Source organism: Cygnus olor, chromosome 3, assembly GCF_009769625.2.
Source record: "Cygnus olor isolate bCygOlo1 chromosome 3, bCygOlo1.pri.v2, whole genome shotgun sequence".
Taxonomy (NCBI): Eukaryota; Metazoa; Chordata; class Aves; order Anseriformes; family Anatidae; genus Cygnus; species Cygnus olor.
Window position 1 is genome coordinate 212,427 of NC_049171.1, and position 17,866 is coordinate 230,292.

General features: G+C 46.0%; 1 protein-coding gene across 1 annotated transcript in view; it reads left to right on the forward strand.

Annotated features, from left to right (window-relative positions):
* Positions 1-17,866, forward strand: part of PPM1G (protein phosphatase, Mg2+/Mn2+ dependent 1G) — a 31,420-nt gene that overhangs the window by 3,064 nt on the left and 10,490 nt on the right. The window contains 1 exon segment of the mRNA XM_040552551.1: positions 1,861-1,930. Within this exon segment, the coding sequence (XP_040408485.1) occupies positions 1,861-1,930 (70 nt within the window).

The window sequence follows — 17,866 nt, forward strand, 5'->3', positions numbered from 1 at the left end:
GCCTGTTTCATCAGAGTGTCATGAATTTCATTGCACCAAGTGCTGCATAAACCCAGAAACTCTTTTTCCATTTTTATTACCACTTAATAGAAACTGCAGGGGAATGGGGTTCTCTTACAAGATTGTGGGATCCTAGAGGCCAAGGACTTTATAAATCACACTTATTTATCTAAGGAGTCTACGATAAAGTAGAAAAGCTCATCAGTTGCTTGACTGTGCAGCAATCAAGTGTGGCTGTATGTGCATATATAGAATACTTGGTTATGGCTGACAGTGTGGCACACCCAAACCTTAGAGCCAGCTGACTCAAAGTACAGTGTTTTGTTTTGGGGCAGCCTGCAGCACACTGAACTTTAAGGTGATGAACCACAGCAAGGAGACTAGATGGCATTGTTTAAACAATTGCATGATTGTTCTTTAACAAAAGCACTTGGTGTGCAGTCAGGCTGTAAGTTGATAGGTTAGGGCTTGAACCTTAGAAAATTAGAAAGCATTAGGAAGTCAGTTGGGAGGGGGAGTTTGAGGGAGAGGTTCAGTCCATTCATCAGTTCTAGGCTTTGCACTAGAATTACCAAGTTTGGTTTGCTTACTTAGGGTGAAAGAGCCCAGGCGCCTAGCTGTAAAATCTGGGCAGCACCTCCTTCGAAGTCACTGTTCCTGGTGAGAGTTTGTGGAGAGAGAGGCCAGTCTGTGCATATACCTTGTGCGCTGTTGTGCATCTTTGTAGTTTGGGAGCATGTACAGAGAAAGGCTGGTTGGAGTTTGATATTTATGCCCCCAGAACTCCTGGGACATACCTTTCCTTCAGTTTTCCCACAGACAGTCTCATGGTTTCTGGACAGTTGGCAGAACAGAGATGCCTGTCTTACCTTAGGGCGTGATACCTGGGTCGGTACTCGGTTTGAGTGCTGTTGGTTGATCAGTTGTGTGTCCTCTGCTGCACTGCTTAAAAGATGCTTGACAGAGGTCTGGCTCTTCACCTCACTCCTCAAGTAACTGTGCCTGAGGCCAGCAGTGCCTTCTGGAGTATCCCACGTGACAAGAGCAATAGAAAGGAGCCTTTGTCCCCAAGAGGAGGTTTTCTAGCCCAGTTGTTTGTTCTTGTTGGATGCAGTAATCTTGTGCGTAGCAAGGCTGCTTTTGTTGGCCTGCTGGGATAGACAACTGTTATAATTCATGACTGTATTCACCAGGACAAGCAGAGGCAAAGCTGATGGTTGTGTTGAAGACGTGAGGTCAGGAGGTTCTGTATGTGACATTCTGGCTTCACCGATGCATCAGAGTGCCTTTTCAGTTTGCAAAGGAACATGTTTGGCAAGAGCAGGAGAAGACAATGTCTGTGGGAATGGCTAGATGCTGTAGGTGTCAACATTTGCCTGCATGGGGGAATTTGTCAAACTATAGGTACTAGTGTTAGTTACGCTATTAGACAGCCCTTGGTCTAGATACCAGTTTATATAATGGAGCACAGAGCTCACTGCCGTACGTTCTTTAAGGACTGTGAGCTACTACATTAACACAGGCCTTCCAGGTACCATAAGCAGAGGGATTTTATTCTGACTTGAATTTGATTTTGGAAATATCTAGAGTTGTATCAAGGAACTAAAGCAGTTTATGGTACGATCTCATGGTGACAAGGCTGGGCTACTGCTCTCACAGAGAGCAACATAATATTAAAGATCTGTGCTGCTTCTTTGAAGATAAGTGCTCACCAGGTAAGTTTTCGAGAATATGAGGGGAGGCTTTCTTACTGTTCTTGTTCTCCCTCCAGTGCTCTTAGCTTCCATTCTCCTTTCTCCCACTTCTGTATGGGGGTCTATTGCAATCCTTGTCATTCCTGACTTTTGCTCTCTCTTTCAGGATGCGCACAACTGCATACCTGAGCTGGACAGTGAAACAGCCATGTTCTCAGTCTACGATGGACACGGAGGTAACTGCGTTCCCTGTTCTCTCCAGAGTTCTTTGCTGTGGCTCTTTCTAGGCTGTTCAGTAAAAGCAGCTTCGGTCAGGGCAGCTGGAGCAAGCATCTATTTATCATTGGAAATTCTGCTCCTTCTTGGAAAGCATTTTCTTTGGTAGATAGATATCATTGACTAAGGGTCTGAAGGTTTCTTAGGATTTCTAGAAGGAAGGTCATGGGTTGGTACAAAATTGCAATGAGATTTGCATTCCATCTTCTAAAACTCTAGATGCCTGTTTATTTTCTTGATAGGTAAGTTAGGATAATCACAGAAGAGCGGCCTTAAGAAAGACTATTTCAGATTGGACCAGAGGTCTGACAATAGTCAGTATGCTCTGATGGTTGTCAGTACTGGTTGCTCAAGGAAAGAGTAAAAACAGAGTAGGCAGATCCATTCCCTAGCATACCCAGCTTCCATTTCCCACTTAGGGGATCCCTGAGCTAGGGATTGTAGCCATACAGTCTTGAAGGCATTCCTGAGTCTTTTTGATTAACTCTTTGTGAGTTTGTCTAATGGCATTTTAAACTAGGTTTATATGTTTGGTGGTTATTTCCACAGGATGTTTTATATACAAGTTAATTATTTTTTGTTTGAAAAAATATTTTGATCTGTCTCTGCTGTCTGATAATTTCACTGCAATATCACCAACTTACATTTTGAGAAATTAGTAAATAATCACTCTGTTACCACTTGCCACTTTTATAATTTTGGACTCTGTGTCCTTTCTTTTAATAAGAAGAGTTATATAGTTATATAAATATATATTATATATATATAATAAGGGACATTAAAGATCCTCTGTTTCCAACCCAGTGCCATGGGCAGGGACACATTCCCTATATCAGGTTACTCGAAGACTCATCCAGCCTGGCCTTAAACACTTCAAGGGATGGGGCATCCACAGTTTCTCTGGGCAAACTTTTTCAGGGCCTTACCATACTCAGAGCAAACTTTTTTTTTTCCTTATGCCTACACTAAATCTACCGTCTTATAGTTTAAAACCATTACCTCTTGTCCTATCGCTACACTGCCTTATAAAAGAGTCCCTCCCCAGGTTTCCTGTCGGCTCCGTTTAGGTAGTGGAAAGTCTCTATAAGGTCTCTCTGGAGCCTTCTCTTCTTCAGGCTGAACAACTCCAGCTCCCTCAGCCTGTCTTCGTAGGAGAGGTGCTCTAGCCCACTGATTATCTTTGTGGCCTTTCTCTGTAATTGCTCCCATAGGTCTTTATAGTGTTGGGAGTCCTGCAGTTGAATGCACTGTTCCAGGTAGGGTCTCATGAGCAGAGTAGAAGGGGAGAATCACCTCCCTTGACCTGCTGTCCATGCTTCTTTTGATGCGGCCCAGGGTACAGTTGGCTTTCTGGGCTCCAAGTGCACATCGCCAGCTCACGTCAAGCTTTTCATCCACCAAAACCAAGTCCTTCTCAGAGCTTCTCTCAATCCACTCATCACCCTGCCTGGATTCATGGTTGGGATTGCTCTAACCCAGGCACAGGACCTCGCATTTGGCCTTGTTGAACCTCATGAAGTTTTCATAGGCCCACCTCTCAAGCCTGTCCAGGTGCCTCTGGATGGCATCCCTTCCCTCCAGCGTGTTGACTGCACAGCTTGGTGTCATTAGAAAACTAGCTGAGGGTGCAGTCGATCCTGCTGTCCGTGTCACCGACAAAGATGTTAAATAGTGCTGGTCCTGGTACTGACCCCCGAGGAACACCGCTTGTTACTGATCTCCACCTGGACCTTGAGCTGTTGACCACAACTCTTTGAGTGCAACCGTCCAGCCAATTCCTTACCCACCGAGTGTTCCATCCATCAAGTCCGTATCTCTCCAATTTAGAGACAAGGATGTTGTGTGGGATAGTGTCAAACGCTTTGCATGAATCCAAGTAAATGTATCAGTTGCTTTTCCCTTATCTACGAATGCTGTGACCCCATCATAGAAGGCCACCAAATTTTTCAGGAACAATTTGCCCTTAGTGAAGCCCTGTTGGCTGTCACCAGTCTGTTCCCAGTTCTCTGTGTGCCTTAGCATAGTTTCCAGGAGGATCTGCTTGATCCATGAATTATTATTATTGATGTCTTTGTCAAGTAAGGAATTTCATCTGCCAATGTCACGTAAAAGCACAAGAGCCTGCTGTAAAATTTTGCAGATGACTTTAGTTTAGGTCATCCTGAATGATCGATCCATCACTTCTCACTTGACCCTCTCTTCCAGATAATTCATATAGATGTAAAAGAACATAAATCCTCAAGGAACTCTACCAGTAGTCATCCTCCATTCTGAAAACTGTTTGCTTCTATCAAATATTACCTGTTTTCCCATCGCAACTTAGTATATAAAACATTTGACTTACTTGAAAACATTTTGAAAATCCATATGCAGTAAGCTAACTAAATGACCTATTTCTTCCCGCTCTTTGTATCTTTGAAAAAAAAAAATGGACCAGTTTGTGACATCCTCTGCCGATTGTTTATTTCTGCCCATTCAACCAAATGTACGTATGTATCTGCTAATTCTGTTTCTTACAATTTCTGCTGTTTGCAGGGCTTGGATACCAGATGTGCTGGTCTGTAGTCTTGCAAACCCAGTTTTTTCCACTCCCCGAAGCTTTTTAGTTGATTTTTTTGGTATCATATGTATGCCTCTCATTTCTCTGATATTGGAGTGAAATTAAGCAAAAGGTTACCTACCCCAGTTCTTGACTTCTTACTTTCATATCCGATTTCCTTTAGAAACAAGTTATCTAATTCTGCCAACTTGTAAATAAGAATTTAAGACTTATTTGTAGTAGTAGTCCTTATCAGAAAGATTGGTCTGAGTAGGTAGCTGACAAAACTAATAGTTCTTCAAAAGGTACAGTCTCTGACGTATTTAGATTGAATGTTTTGAAATTTTCTTTTTGAACTTCATCCTAGAGCATGCAGAGAACTGTGTGGAGTACCTGCTGATGTCCCCAAGATTATCCTCCAGAGCATCTGAATGATGGATTGGTTCTGAAAGGCAGAGAAGGACAAAGGAGAAAGAATATAGGGATTTAGCAACTATTAAACATGTTATTTCTTACAGAAGTTCAGAAACTGTTTGTAAGCATCTAACAGATAAGTAACAGCTAGCAAAAATTGGTCAAGAACAAATAATATCAAGCAGTGTATTTTGTGTAAGATCAGTGTGTTAGACCTTCCTGTTATCTTAGAAAATCTATTCATTTGTTGGGTATTAAAAGACTTTTGATGCTCTTGTGACATTCCTGTTAGTGTACAGTATGAAGTAATGTGCTCTTGTTTTTTTTTTTTTAATACAATAGAAAAGATTTGAGGTAGATGTTAGGGAAAGCCGTTAATCAGGATGGCAAAGCACTGGCATAGATTTCTAACTTGTGTTTTAGATTTCTGGTGATTGAATTTCTACATTTTTCCTAGGCAAACCTTATCAGGAAGGATGCAGGTATAGTATCCTATACTGAACTGGACTTTGAAGATCAACATTTGCCTGTTCCTACTTTTGTATGATTTGATTGATGCATTCTTTAGTTTGAAACAATTCCTCAGGTTTGTCCCATATAAAAGAAGGTTTTAGGGTGGGAACCTCTCTAACCTTTCTTAGCTGTTAATGGAAAGAATAAATTTAATTTTGCTTTTATACCTTTTATACCTTGTTTTCCTGTTATGAACGAGACTTACACTGTTTGAAAGTTGTAGCTGGCTTTCACATTGTAATAGGCTGTTTCACTTTCCTTTTTAGTTGCCCTGGCATCTTCCCTCCCAAACCCTGGAAAATGATATATAGGTACTCTGCACCACAAGCATGGTGTTTCTGATCAGTCTCTGTTGCTACCTACACATGCTTTATCCTTTTAGATGTTTGTTTTAATTTCCTTTTAATAAGCATTTTCATTTACATGGAGCTCAACACTATCATAGTGAGGTCTCCTTATTTTTTGCCCCAACAGCGTGTTTAAGTAGAATACAGCAAGTCCCATTGTAAATTTCTTCCAGTTAGCATGCAGTGTGATGGAACTCTTACAGAATCACAGAATTGTAGGGATTGGAAGGGACCTTGTGGAGATCATCAGGTCCAACCCCACTGCCAAAGCAGTTCCCTAGAGCAAGTTGCACAGGTAGGCGTCCAGACGGGTCTTGAATATCTCCAGAGAAGGAGACTCCACAACCTCCTCACCCATTTATTTTTTTTTATCGTCTTGCCTTCTGATCTAAGACAGAAGCATTCTCTATGCACTGTCATTTTCTCAGGATGGGAGTTAATATTCTGGTCTTAAATTTTTCTTTTCCTGTTTTGGCAGGGTATTCCAATTCATAGGGATTGTGTGGTATTCGTTGGTAGCTAGTTTACTTATTTGACTCTAAGCTTTATTTTATATTCAAATTGAGTGTATGTGTCTAAATACAGATCAGATCTTAGAGGGAGATCTACTTTCAGCTTTGTGAAGATGAGATAGGATGGGTTTGTGCATGTACATGCACTGAAAAAGATTTCATCTAGGAACCTTTATCTCTGGAGGCCTTTGTCTTGCCTAGGTTTCTAGGTGTTGGCCTCAAGGCTGCTGCCTGTTTTTGTCTTTACGTGTCCTATTCAAGCCTGTGCTCCCAGGGGTGGAGAAATTATACTGCAGAAAGATTCCAGCTGGGTCTTAGGTACTCTGGAACCACCTTTTCCTGAAATGCCAAGATAAATGGATTTGTTCCATACTTTATCTGAATGAGACTCCTGCTTTTAAAACTGCATCAGATGTAGTTTTTGGCAGTGGCATATATCTGTGCAGAAATATGCTCGGAGACCTGAACTCTCTAATGTATGTGCTCACCTTTCTGCTTGATCTTTCAGACAGCCTGAAAACTCCATATGCTCTCTGGCAATCAAAAGCACTCTCTAATTCTTTACAAACATAAAAGTATGCTCTCTGGAGAACCCTCTAAATATTTACTTTTTGATTGAATTCAGTTCTACGGATTCTATAGTTTACTTGATACTCCTGAAGACTTTCCTACTGCATCTATATCACATTAAGCAGGAAATGCAGCTGATGCTTTGGCATTACTTAGCTGGATGCTTCTCTGCTAGAAAACATTAATAACATGATTCATGGAGGCTTTGAGATTTTGACATCAGTTTAATACTGGAGACATGGAAGATGTGATCCTGAAATCATTGTTGATTTATATATGAATAATTATATTCTCTAAAGGTTCAGCCCCTGAAGGCTTTTGAAGTCCATGCCAGGTGAATGCACTCCACATGAGTGAATATCAAGCTGTGCTTTTGTACCTCTGCTTCTCCTCTGTTCCGTTTCTTGAAAATTATATTTGGTGAGATTTTCTTTTCCCTGCTATCAGAAAATCATCAGTGCCAGGACTCCTATGCAGTTTAAAATGCACCTTGGAGTATGTAGAACTTCTGCAAGTTGCAAGCAATAGGTTCCATTCCTTCCTCTGGGCTGATAGACCTGTGGTCTTGCCTACCATGGTTAATGAAAGAGCCTGCATGGCAGTTCCTCTCACTTATGTTGTTTTGTTTTCTGTGTGCTTACATCTTTGGAAAATTTATTCTGTTTTACAGTTCAGCTTTGTGCTTCAAAGAGCTGTTCCCAACTTACATTTTGCTGGAAATGCTGTCTAAAATGCTTGTTACAGGTGAGGGCAACCAGAACCATTTGCTGTAGGTCTGCCTAGGCAACTACACAGCCCTGAGCACTTCATTGCCAACAGACGATTCTGAGGCTTTTAGTTGCTTCCAATGCCCAGGTGAGCATGAGTGGTTTGGGGAATATTTTTATCCTAATGGATTGTCTGTTGCTTCTCTATATAGCCATAATAAGAGTGTACACTTGTGTGTATAACACAGAAATTGAAGAAGTGAGGGGATTTTTAATTTTGAGACAGTACTGCAGTAGGTGAGACACCATCGAAGAAGAGTGGCATGTGGCTGTAAGAGGAGTAGGGAAGTCTTCTGCTCCGCAGTCTTTGTGGTCCGATCAAGGAGTCAGTGTTACTCAGTTGCAACTGGTGTTGCTTTGGTAGTTGTTCTCCTCTCTGTTCCAGTACCACAGGCAAGGAATATTATGAGGTTGAATCCTTTTGGCTCCTAGTAAAACTGACAGGGAAAGATAATGATAAAAAGCACCAAGCAGGACCGAGGTATCTAAATTGGCTTTCTTACCTGGCTCTTCAACCCTGCTGCTGCTTCCTTCACCCTGGGCCTCAGTTTTCAGAGGGAAGATGCTTGATACATAATGAGGATGAGATCTTGTTAAAATGTGGTGACTGGGCTGATTTTTGGCATGTGTAAGCAAATCTGGGAGTATGTTACCCGATGAACTGAAAGGAGCCGTTATTATCCAGCGGGGTAATTATACTGACTGCACCTCAGCAAAACTGTAGAAATGTTCCCCTTTTGCCACTGCTGGCCCTGGTACTTAGTGCCCACTCAGTGTGCCAGTTGGGATCAGGCTTCTCCCTTGTACTCTCACAAAGGCTTTTTCAGTGAGAAAAACCTGATGGGTTTCTTGCTGTGACAGGTCCAGAAGTGCTGAGACGGAATATTTTAGTACGTCTGTCCGCACGTAGAAGATGAATTCCTTGAGCCAGTTCTGTTTCTCTGGCAGTGTTGGCAGCACTGTGTGTTGAGGTAGTTACTGATTCAGCTTATAAAACCCATTAGACCTCACCGGGACTGCTGTGCAGCAACTAGGTCTCTGGTCTGCGTGCTGGGCTGGTAGTTCCCTCCTGTGCACCAAAGGGACACAGAGCTATTAGATTTGAGGACTCATTGTGATGAATCATCTTCTGCAGCCAGAGGACTCCAAAGGAGAATCTTGTTTTGCTAGAAATTTTGCTTAAAACAGTGTAAGTGAGCACTTTTGCGTCTTTGCATAAGGGAGATGGGTACCACCACTACCAGCTCCACTCACAGCAGGTGGCCTGGTTTGTAGGCAAACTGTGATCAATGAAGAGAGAAGACATACTGTTGTGGTTTAGCCCGGCTGGCAGCCAAACACCACACAGCTGTTCGCTCACCCTCTCCCCTCCCTCTCTGGATGGGGAGAGAAATGGGAAAGTGAAGTCTGTGAGTTGAGATAAAGACAGTTTATTAAGACAGGGAAAATAATAACAATAATAATATAATATTAATAGTAATAATGTGTATGAAATAAGTGATGCACAATGCAATTGCTCACCACCTGTTGACTGATGCCCAGCCTATCCCGAGCAGCCGGCCCCCCCCGCCACCCCGGCTAGCCCCCCCGATATATTGTTCAGCATGACCCCAGATGGTATGGAATACCCCTTTGGCCAGTTTGGGTCAGCTGTCCTGGGTCTGTCCCCTCCCAGCTTCTGCTGCATCCCTAGCCTGCTTGCTAGCAGGACAGAGAGAGGCTGAAAAGTCCTTGGCTTGGTGTAAGCACTGCTCTACAACAATTAAAACATCAGCATGTTATCAGCGCTCTTCTCATTCTAATCCAAAACATAGCACCCTGCCAGCTACTAGGAGGAAAATTAACTCTGTCCTACCTGAAACCAGGACACGTACTTGCAAAGGTTCCTGTGCAAAGCCTTATTAGTTGTCAGGAAAATGTGTGACATCCTGTGCTGTAGCTACAGGGGAAGCACCAAAGTTTCTCATTTTCAGTGGCACCTACAAGTTCTCCCAACAGTAACTTGTTTTTTGGTGGCCAGACATATCAGAGACTTTCAGATCACTGCTTAGTCTGTGTCCCTATTTCAAATAAATGGCTTGTTTATATGTCAAAGCTTTTTGTATTGACTGGATTCCTGCTTCTGTGGTGACAGAGCAAGATATTTCTCTATTATATTGTTTTTATAGTGCTGCCAAGTATGTGGAGACCATTTTCCTATAGGCTGTCCACCATTCCATGCCTTACTTGCCTACAGAGACAGTATGAAAGTACTAAATCCAAGACTGTAAAGCTGTTGATGTCTTTCTCAGATCAAGCTTCCTGTTGCTGTGAAGAACATCCCTTGCCCCTATCTTTGACATGAAGATTGCAGTGCTCAGTCACCTTTTCCATCTGGCAGATGATCAGGGGTCTGTGCTGGTATTATTAGATCTGTCAGCTGCTTCCAGTAGCACAGACTGCAGGGTGCTGTAGCCTCATCTGCAGACCCTACTGGGCAGAGACAGAGCTGCCCTTCAGTCACTCTCTTCTCCATTTCTGATCTAAGCAGGTGGCTTTGGCAATGTTCTTTTGTCAGAACAGTTGCCTGGTATGAGTAATGCAGGCTTTTACCCACACCGTTCCTGTTTAGCATTTGTATAATGCCATCGGGAAAACATCTGAAGACCTTCAGGGTCTTTTTTATATGTGTTGGAGAGCGGCTTGGTGACTACATCAGCCAATTCCCTCAGGACCCTGGGATGCATGTCACCAAGGCCCATAGACATGTTAAGATGCATCAGGAGGTCCCAAACCTGCTCTTTGCTTACAACGGGAGGAACTCTGCTCCCTCAGCCCCCAGCTAGAGGTCTGGGGACTCAAGAGATGTGGGAAGCCTGACCACTAGTGAAGACCAAGGCAAAGAAGTTAAGTACCTCTGCCTTCTCCTCATCTGCTGTTACTAGTTCTGTCTTCATTTGTCAGAGGTGATATGCTCTCCTTAGACTTTCTTGTGTGGTCAATGTACTTGTAGAACCCCTTCTTGTTATTCTTTGCATCCCTCGCCAAGTTAGCTCTGTCAGTGCCTTGGCTTTCCTGATCCCATCCCTGCACATCCAGACAGCATTTCCATACTCTTCCCAGGGCACGTGGCCCTGTTCCCACTGTCTGTGCATTTTCTTCTTTTGCCTAGGTTTGACCAACAGGTCCTTGTTCAGCCATGATGGTTTCCTACCTTCCCTGCTTGATTTATTACATATGGGAATAGAGAGCTCTTGCATTACAAGGAAAATTTTCTTAAAGAGTTGCCAGCTCTGATCAGATCCTGTGTCCCTAAGGACCTTGTCGCATAGGATCTCATTCACTAATTCTTTGAATGGCTGGAAGTTGGCTCTTCTGAAGTTCAGAGTCCTGACTTTGCTCTTAGCCAGGCCTGTATCCCATGAGATCACAAACTCAACCAGGGCATAGTCACTGCAACCCAGGCTTCCTCTAATCTTAACTTTAATGAGTGCTTCCATATTGATGAGCACCAAATCCAATACACTTCTCTGGTTGGTTTGTCTAATACCTGGACCAGGAAGCTGCCTCAGTGGACTCTAGAAGTCTCCTGGATTGCTTACTGCTTGCCATGTGGCTTTCCCAGCAAACATCCAGGTTGAAATCCCCCTGGAGGATGAGAGCTTATGAGTGTGATGCTTCCTGTAGCTGGCCATCATGCAGATCAAGTTGGAAGTGAAACAAATCTTACAAGGAGTGGTTGAAGGAACTGGGGTTATTTAGCGTAGAGAGGAGGCTCAGGGGAGACCTTATCACTCTGCAACTACCTCAGAGGAGGTTGTAGCAGAGCGGGGGTCTCTTCTCCCAAGCAGCAAGTGATAGGACAAGAGGAAATGGCCTGAAGTTGCAGTAGGAGATGTTTAGGTTAGATATTAAGGGGAAAAAAAATGAAATTCATTGAAAGGGTTGTGAGGTGTTGGAGCAGACTGCCCAGGAAATAGTTGAGTCGTCATCCCTGGATGTATTCAAAAGATGTGTAGATGGGGTGTTTAGGTTTAGTGGTAGACTTGGCAGTGCTAGGTTAGTGGTTGGACTTGATGATCTTAGAGGTATTTTCCAACCTAAATGGTTCTAAGATTCTATGGAGGAGATTGTACCTGCTCCTTGTGATGACTGGCAATCATGTCAGTAGCCCACTTGGATGGAGCTTCTAATTTTTGACAAGATATTCATGCAGTTTTCATGAGGTGGGACCGCTCCCACGACTGGAGTGCTGCAATGCCTGGCTATCGGCTCTTCAGGGGGACAGGCAGCACAGAAGGGGTGGTGGCGTGGCTCTCTACATTAGAGAATCTTTTGATGTTGTGGAACTCCAGGCTGGGAATGATGAGGTTGAATCCCTGTGGGTTAGGATCCGCGGGAAGGCCAGCAAGGCTAGCGTCCTGGTCGGGGTCTGTTATAGACCGCCGAACCAGGATGAGGAGACGGATGAGGAGTTCTGCAGGCAGCTGGCAGAAGCCGCGAAATCATCAGCGCTTGTTCTCGTGGGGGACTTCAACTTCCCAGACATATCCTGGAAACACAACACGGCACAGAGAAAGCAGTCTAGGAGGTTTCTGGAGAGTGTGGGAGATAGCTTCCTGATGCAGCTGGTCAGTGAACCTACCAGGGGTGGTGCCCCGCTAGACCTTCTCTTCACAAACAGAGAAGGACTGGTGGGAGATGTGGTGGTCGGAAACCATCTTGGACAGAGTGACCACGAAATGGTAGAGTTCTCTATTGTTGGCGAGGCCAGGAAGGGGACCAGTAAAACTGCTGTATTGGACTTCTGGAGGGCTGACTTTGAGCTGCTCAGGACGCTGGTTGGCCGAGTCCCTTGGGAGGCGGTTCTGAAGGGCAGAGGAGTCCAGGAAGGCTGGGCGCTCCTCAAGAAGGAATCTTAACGGCACAGGAGCGGTCCGTCCCCACGTGCCCAAAGACGAGCCGGCGTGGAAGAAGACCGGCCTGGCTCTACAGAGAGTTGCGGCTTATGCTTAGCAGGAAAAAGAGGGTTTATAATCTTTGGAAAAAAGGGCAGGCCACTGAGGAGGACTACAAGGATGTAGCGAGGCTGTGCAGGGAGAAAATTAGAAAGGCCAAAGCTCATCTGGAGCTCAACCTGGCTACTGCCATTAAAGACAACAAAAAATCCTTTTACAAATATATCAATGCGAAACGGAGGACTGAGGGGAATCTCCATCCTTTACTGGATGCGAGGGGAAACCTGGTTACTAAGGATGAGGAAAAGGCTGAGGTGCTTAATGCCGCCTTTGCCTCAGTCTTTAGCGGCAATACCGGTTGTTCTCTGGACACCCAGTGTCCTGAGCTGGCGGAAGGGGATGGGGAGCAGGATGTGGCCTTCGCTATTCATGAGGAAATGGTTGGCGACCTGCTAAGGAGCTTGGATGTGCGCAAGTCGATGGGGCCCGATGGGATGCACCCGAGGGTACTGAAAGAACTGGCAGAGGAGCTGGCCGAGCCACTTTCCATCATTTATCGGCAGTCCTGGCTATCGGGGAGGTCCCAGTTGACTGGCGGCTAGCCAATGTGACACCCATCTATAAGAAGGGCCGGAGGGCAGACCCGGGGAACTATAGGCCTGTCAGTTGACCTCAGTGCCAGGAAAGCTCATGGAGCAGATTATCTTGAGGGTCATCACGCGGCACTTGCAGGGCAAGCAGGCGATCAGGCCCAGTCAGCATGGGTTTACGAAAGGCAGGTCCTGCTTGACGAACCTGATCTCCTTCTATGACAAAGTGACGCGCTTGGTGGATGAGGGAAGGGCTGTGAATGTGGTTACCTTGACCTCAGTAAGGCTTTTGACACCGTTCCCCACAACATTCTCCTCAAGAAACTGGCTGCGCGGGGCTTGGACTGGCGTACGCTTCGCTGGGTTAGAAACTGGCTGGATAGCCGGGCCCAGAGAGTTGTGGTGAATGGAGTCAAATCTGGTTGGAGGCTGGTCACAAGTGGTGTCCCCAGGGCTCGGTACTGGGGCCGGTCCTCTTAATATCTTTATCGATGATCTGGATGAGGGCGTCCAGTGCACCCTCAGTAAGTTTGCAGATGACACCAAGCTAAGTGCGTGTGTCGATCTGCTCGAGGGCAGGAAGGCTCTGCAGGAGGATCTGGATAGGCTGGAGCGATGGGCTGAGATCAACTGTATGAAGTTCAACAAGGCCAAGTGCCGGGTCCTGCACCTGGGGCGCAACAACCCCAAGCAGAGTTACAGGCTGGGAGATGAGGTGGTTGGAAAGCTGCCTGGCCGAGAAGGACCTGGGAGTATTGGTTGATAGTCGGCTGAATATGAGCCAGCAGTGTGCTCAGGTGGCCAAGAAGGCCAACAGCATCCTGGCCTGTATAAGAAGCAGTGTGGCCAGCAGGTCTAGGGAAGTGATTGTGCCCCTGTACTCAGCTCTGGTGAGGCCGCACCTCGAGTACTGTGTTCAGTTTTGGGCCCCTCGCTACAGGAAGGACATGGACGTGCTCGAGCGAGTCCAGAGAAGGGCGACCAAGCTGGTGAGGGGTCTGGAGAACAAGTCTTACGAGGAGCGGCTGAGGGAGCTGGGCTTGTTCAGCCTGGAGAAGAGGAGGCTCAGGGGAGACCTTATCGCTCTCTACAGTTACCTTAAAGGAGGCTGTAGTGAGGTGGGGGATTGGTCTGTTCTCCCACGTGCCTGGTGACAGGACGAGGGGGAATGGGCGAAAGTTGCGACAGGGGAGTTTTAGGTTGGATGTTAGGAAGTACTTCTTTACCGAAAGGGTATTAAGCATTGGAACGGGCTGCCCAGGGAGGTGGTGGAGTCACCATCCCTGGAGGTCTTTAAAGACGTTTAGATGTAGAGCTTAGCGATATGGTTTAGTGGAGTGCTTAGTGTAGGTCGGAGGTTGGACTCGATGATCTTGAGGTCTCTTCCAACCTAGAAATCTGTGTCTGTGTCTGAGTTTTCTTCTCAGTCTGCTGAGGTACGCACAATGCATCACCTTGCTTACTGGTCAAACCTCTTCATAGGAGTGCATATGTATAATTTCTAGGTCTAGGCCAAGATGCCAGCCAAGTCCTGGAACTCACTTGCCCATGGCACAAGTCCTGCATTCTCACAGCTGTCTTCAGGCCAGGCTTTTCAGCTCACTCCCTATAGCATGATCAAGAAGCTGTTGGTATTCTTTGCAAGTGCTTTACAGAATGGTTGAGGCTGGAAGGGAGCTCTCAAGGTCAGCTGGTTCAGTCCCCCCAATCAAGCAGGGCTCTGGCACCTGCCCAGCTCAGCAGTGCTGCCTGAGGGGCAGGAGGAGCCACCAGGGCTCCAGGCTGGGCCTGGGGCCTCTGGCCTGGCCCTGGCACTGCTGAGCAGAGCCCAGCTCCGGCCTCTCCGCATCTCCCTGCGGGTACTGATGGCCATGGGGGAGCTCCCCCGGAGCCTCCTCTGCTCCAGGCCGAGCAGCCCCAGCTCTCGCAGCCTCTCCTCACAGCACGGGGGCTCCGGGCCCGGCAGCACCCTGGGGGCCACAGTCTGGGCTCTCCCTGCTGGGCCCACGTGTCCTCTCTGTGCTAAGGGGGGCCCACGACTGGACACCATACTCAAAGTGCAGCCTCACCGATGCTGAGTAGAGGGGAAGGATCCCCTCTCTTGACCTCCTGGCGATGTTTTGCCTAATGCAGCCAAGAGTGATGTTAGCCTTCTTAGCAGTGAGGGCATATTGTTTTCTCACGGTCAACTTAGGTATCCACCAGGACTCCAACCTAAGTCCTTTTCTGCAGAGTTGCTTTCCATCTGGGTGGCCCCAGTGTCTTCTGGTGCCTGAGGTTGATCCTTCCCAGGTGCAGGACTTTGCACTTCTCTATGTTGAACTTCATGACATTTTTGTCAGCCTACCTCTCCAGCCTGTCAGGGTCCCTCTGGACAGCAGCACAGCCCTCTGTTGATCCTCTGTTGATCCATCTGTTGCCCTCAGTTCTGCGTCATCTACAAGTTTACTGAAGGTGCACTCTACCCTGTGGTCCAGATCGTTAATGAAGATGTTAAGCAGGGACTGGACCCAGTGCTGACCCCTGGGATAGTCTGCTCGTTACTGTCCTCCAGATTTGGGGCTACAGTTTTATGGTCTGCTAGATGAGCTAGTTTACACTATAAATAAAAGCAGCCTTAATATAAGGATGTGTGGAGCATGTCCCTGACCTGTTGTTTCAGGACCATCTCATAGAGCATTCAGATCTGCTGGGTGGCTGTCTGCCATTGTCCAAGACCATGCAAATGTTTTCCCCAATGGCCATATTACCTCTCTGAGAAGCCCCTGCTCACTCCCTGCAGCTTATCACTTGATATGGAAGGCCTGTCACTGCAATTACTTGTTACTGCCTCCATCACTCTCTCATAGAAAACTGTTTCATTTTTGTTCTTAATAAAAATGTTATGGTATCATCTGTAACAGTCCTTCATGATTGCATATAAACATGGTACAGTGTGATTCTTTGTTCAGTTTGTCTCATGGCCAGTAGTTTTCAGTGTACCTATTGAGCAGGTGGTATATTGAAAATTTAACTTTTTAAGTGAAGTGCTGTCTTATATACCTATGTGCAAGTTATATACCTTACCTAAATCATGCTTAGTTCTATCAACCAAATCATAGTATCTTTATGAGCAGATGTTGAGTTGGATCGATGACATCTGCTTTCAATAAGTCTGTGTCAGTGGACATTGGTTGGCAATGGACTGGCAATCTTTATTTCTCTGCCAGATCTGTTGTCAGGTCACCTTGGTTTTTCCTTTAAGTTCTTATTAAAAGTGCTGGGATCATTTGTATTTCTCTTACATCATTTATTTACCTGTGATCTTCCAGGTTTTTTGTCAAAAAAACTCTTTCCACTGCATTTTGGAGAGTATGGTCAGAACAGAGCTCTGTTTCTTTGTTGTGTAGATCCTTAGTGTTGAACTTTCTGCAGCGCTATTTAACCAGCAACAGTTTTGCAAGGTTTCTGTTCTTTGGTAATGGCCACTTAATCCCTTTTCTGTGGGCACGTTTGAGAGGTCCGTGTCTGCTGTTCCTTTTTATTTTTTCCTCAAACTCACCATCTCTTACTTCCAACTGTGTTCCCTTTCTATTTCCCTTCATTTCTTGTCTCTGTCCTTTGCTGAGCTGATGGCTAGCTACTTCTCACTCCTTCAATTCCATGACTGCCCTTTGCTTCACAGAGCTTTTGTTCTTCATGGCCAGCTGTCTGAACAGACGGTATTCCTCTGGAAGAAGGAGAGGACAGGGAAGTAAAGAGTTGACTGGCTCTTAGAGTTGTGTCATAAAACCTTCCTTCTGTAGCCAGGAGGGAAGGAGCATGTGTGGCCTTTACCTATAGCTATAGGAAGGCCTGCAGTATACTTCCTCAGGCTGAACAGTCCCAGCTCTCTCAGTCTGTCTTTGTGGGAGAGGTGCTCCAGCCCTCTGATAAACTTCGTATCCCTCCTCCAGACCCACTCTAACAGACCCACCTCCTTGTGCTGGGGGCCCCAGACCTGGATGTAGCTCTGCAGGTAGGGCCTCACGGGAGCATAGCAGAGGGAGACAGTCACCTCACTTTCCCTCTGGCCGCTCCTTTGTTGGTGCAGCCCAGGATGCAGTTGGCTTTCTGGGCTGCAAGTGTGCTGCTGGCCATCATGCTGGGTTTTTCATCCACCAGAATCCCCAATCCTTCTCTGCAGGGCTGCTCTCAAGGAGTTCTTCTCCAAGTCTGTACTCATGTCTGGGATTTCCCCAAACCCAGGTGCAGCATCTTGCACCTAAGCACTTCTCACATGGGCCTACTTTTTAGCCTGTCCAGGTCCCTTTGGATAGCAACCCTTCTGTTGTATCGACTGCACCACTCAGCTTAGTGTCATGTGCAAACTTGCTGAGGGTGCATTAAATCCCATTGTCTATGTCAGACAGAAAGATATTAAACAGTACCATCCCAGGACAGACCCCTGAGGGACACTGCTTGTCACCAGTCTACACCTCGACATGGAGCCGTTGGCCACCGCTCTCTGTGTGCAGCCTTCAAGCCAATTCCTTATCCACTGAATGGTCCACCCTTCAAACCCATCTCTCTCCAATTGGAGATCAGGATGTCGTGTGGGACCATGTCAAAGGCCTTACAGAAGTCCAGATAGATGACATCCATTGGTCTTCCCTTGTCAGTTGATGCAGTTGCTCCATCACAGAGGGCCGCCAGATCGGTCAGGCACAATTTGCCCTCTGTGAAGCC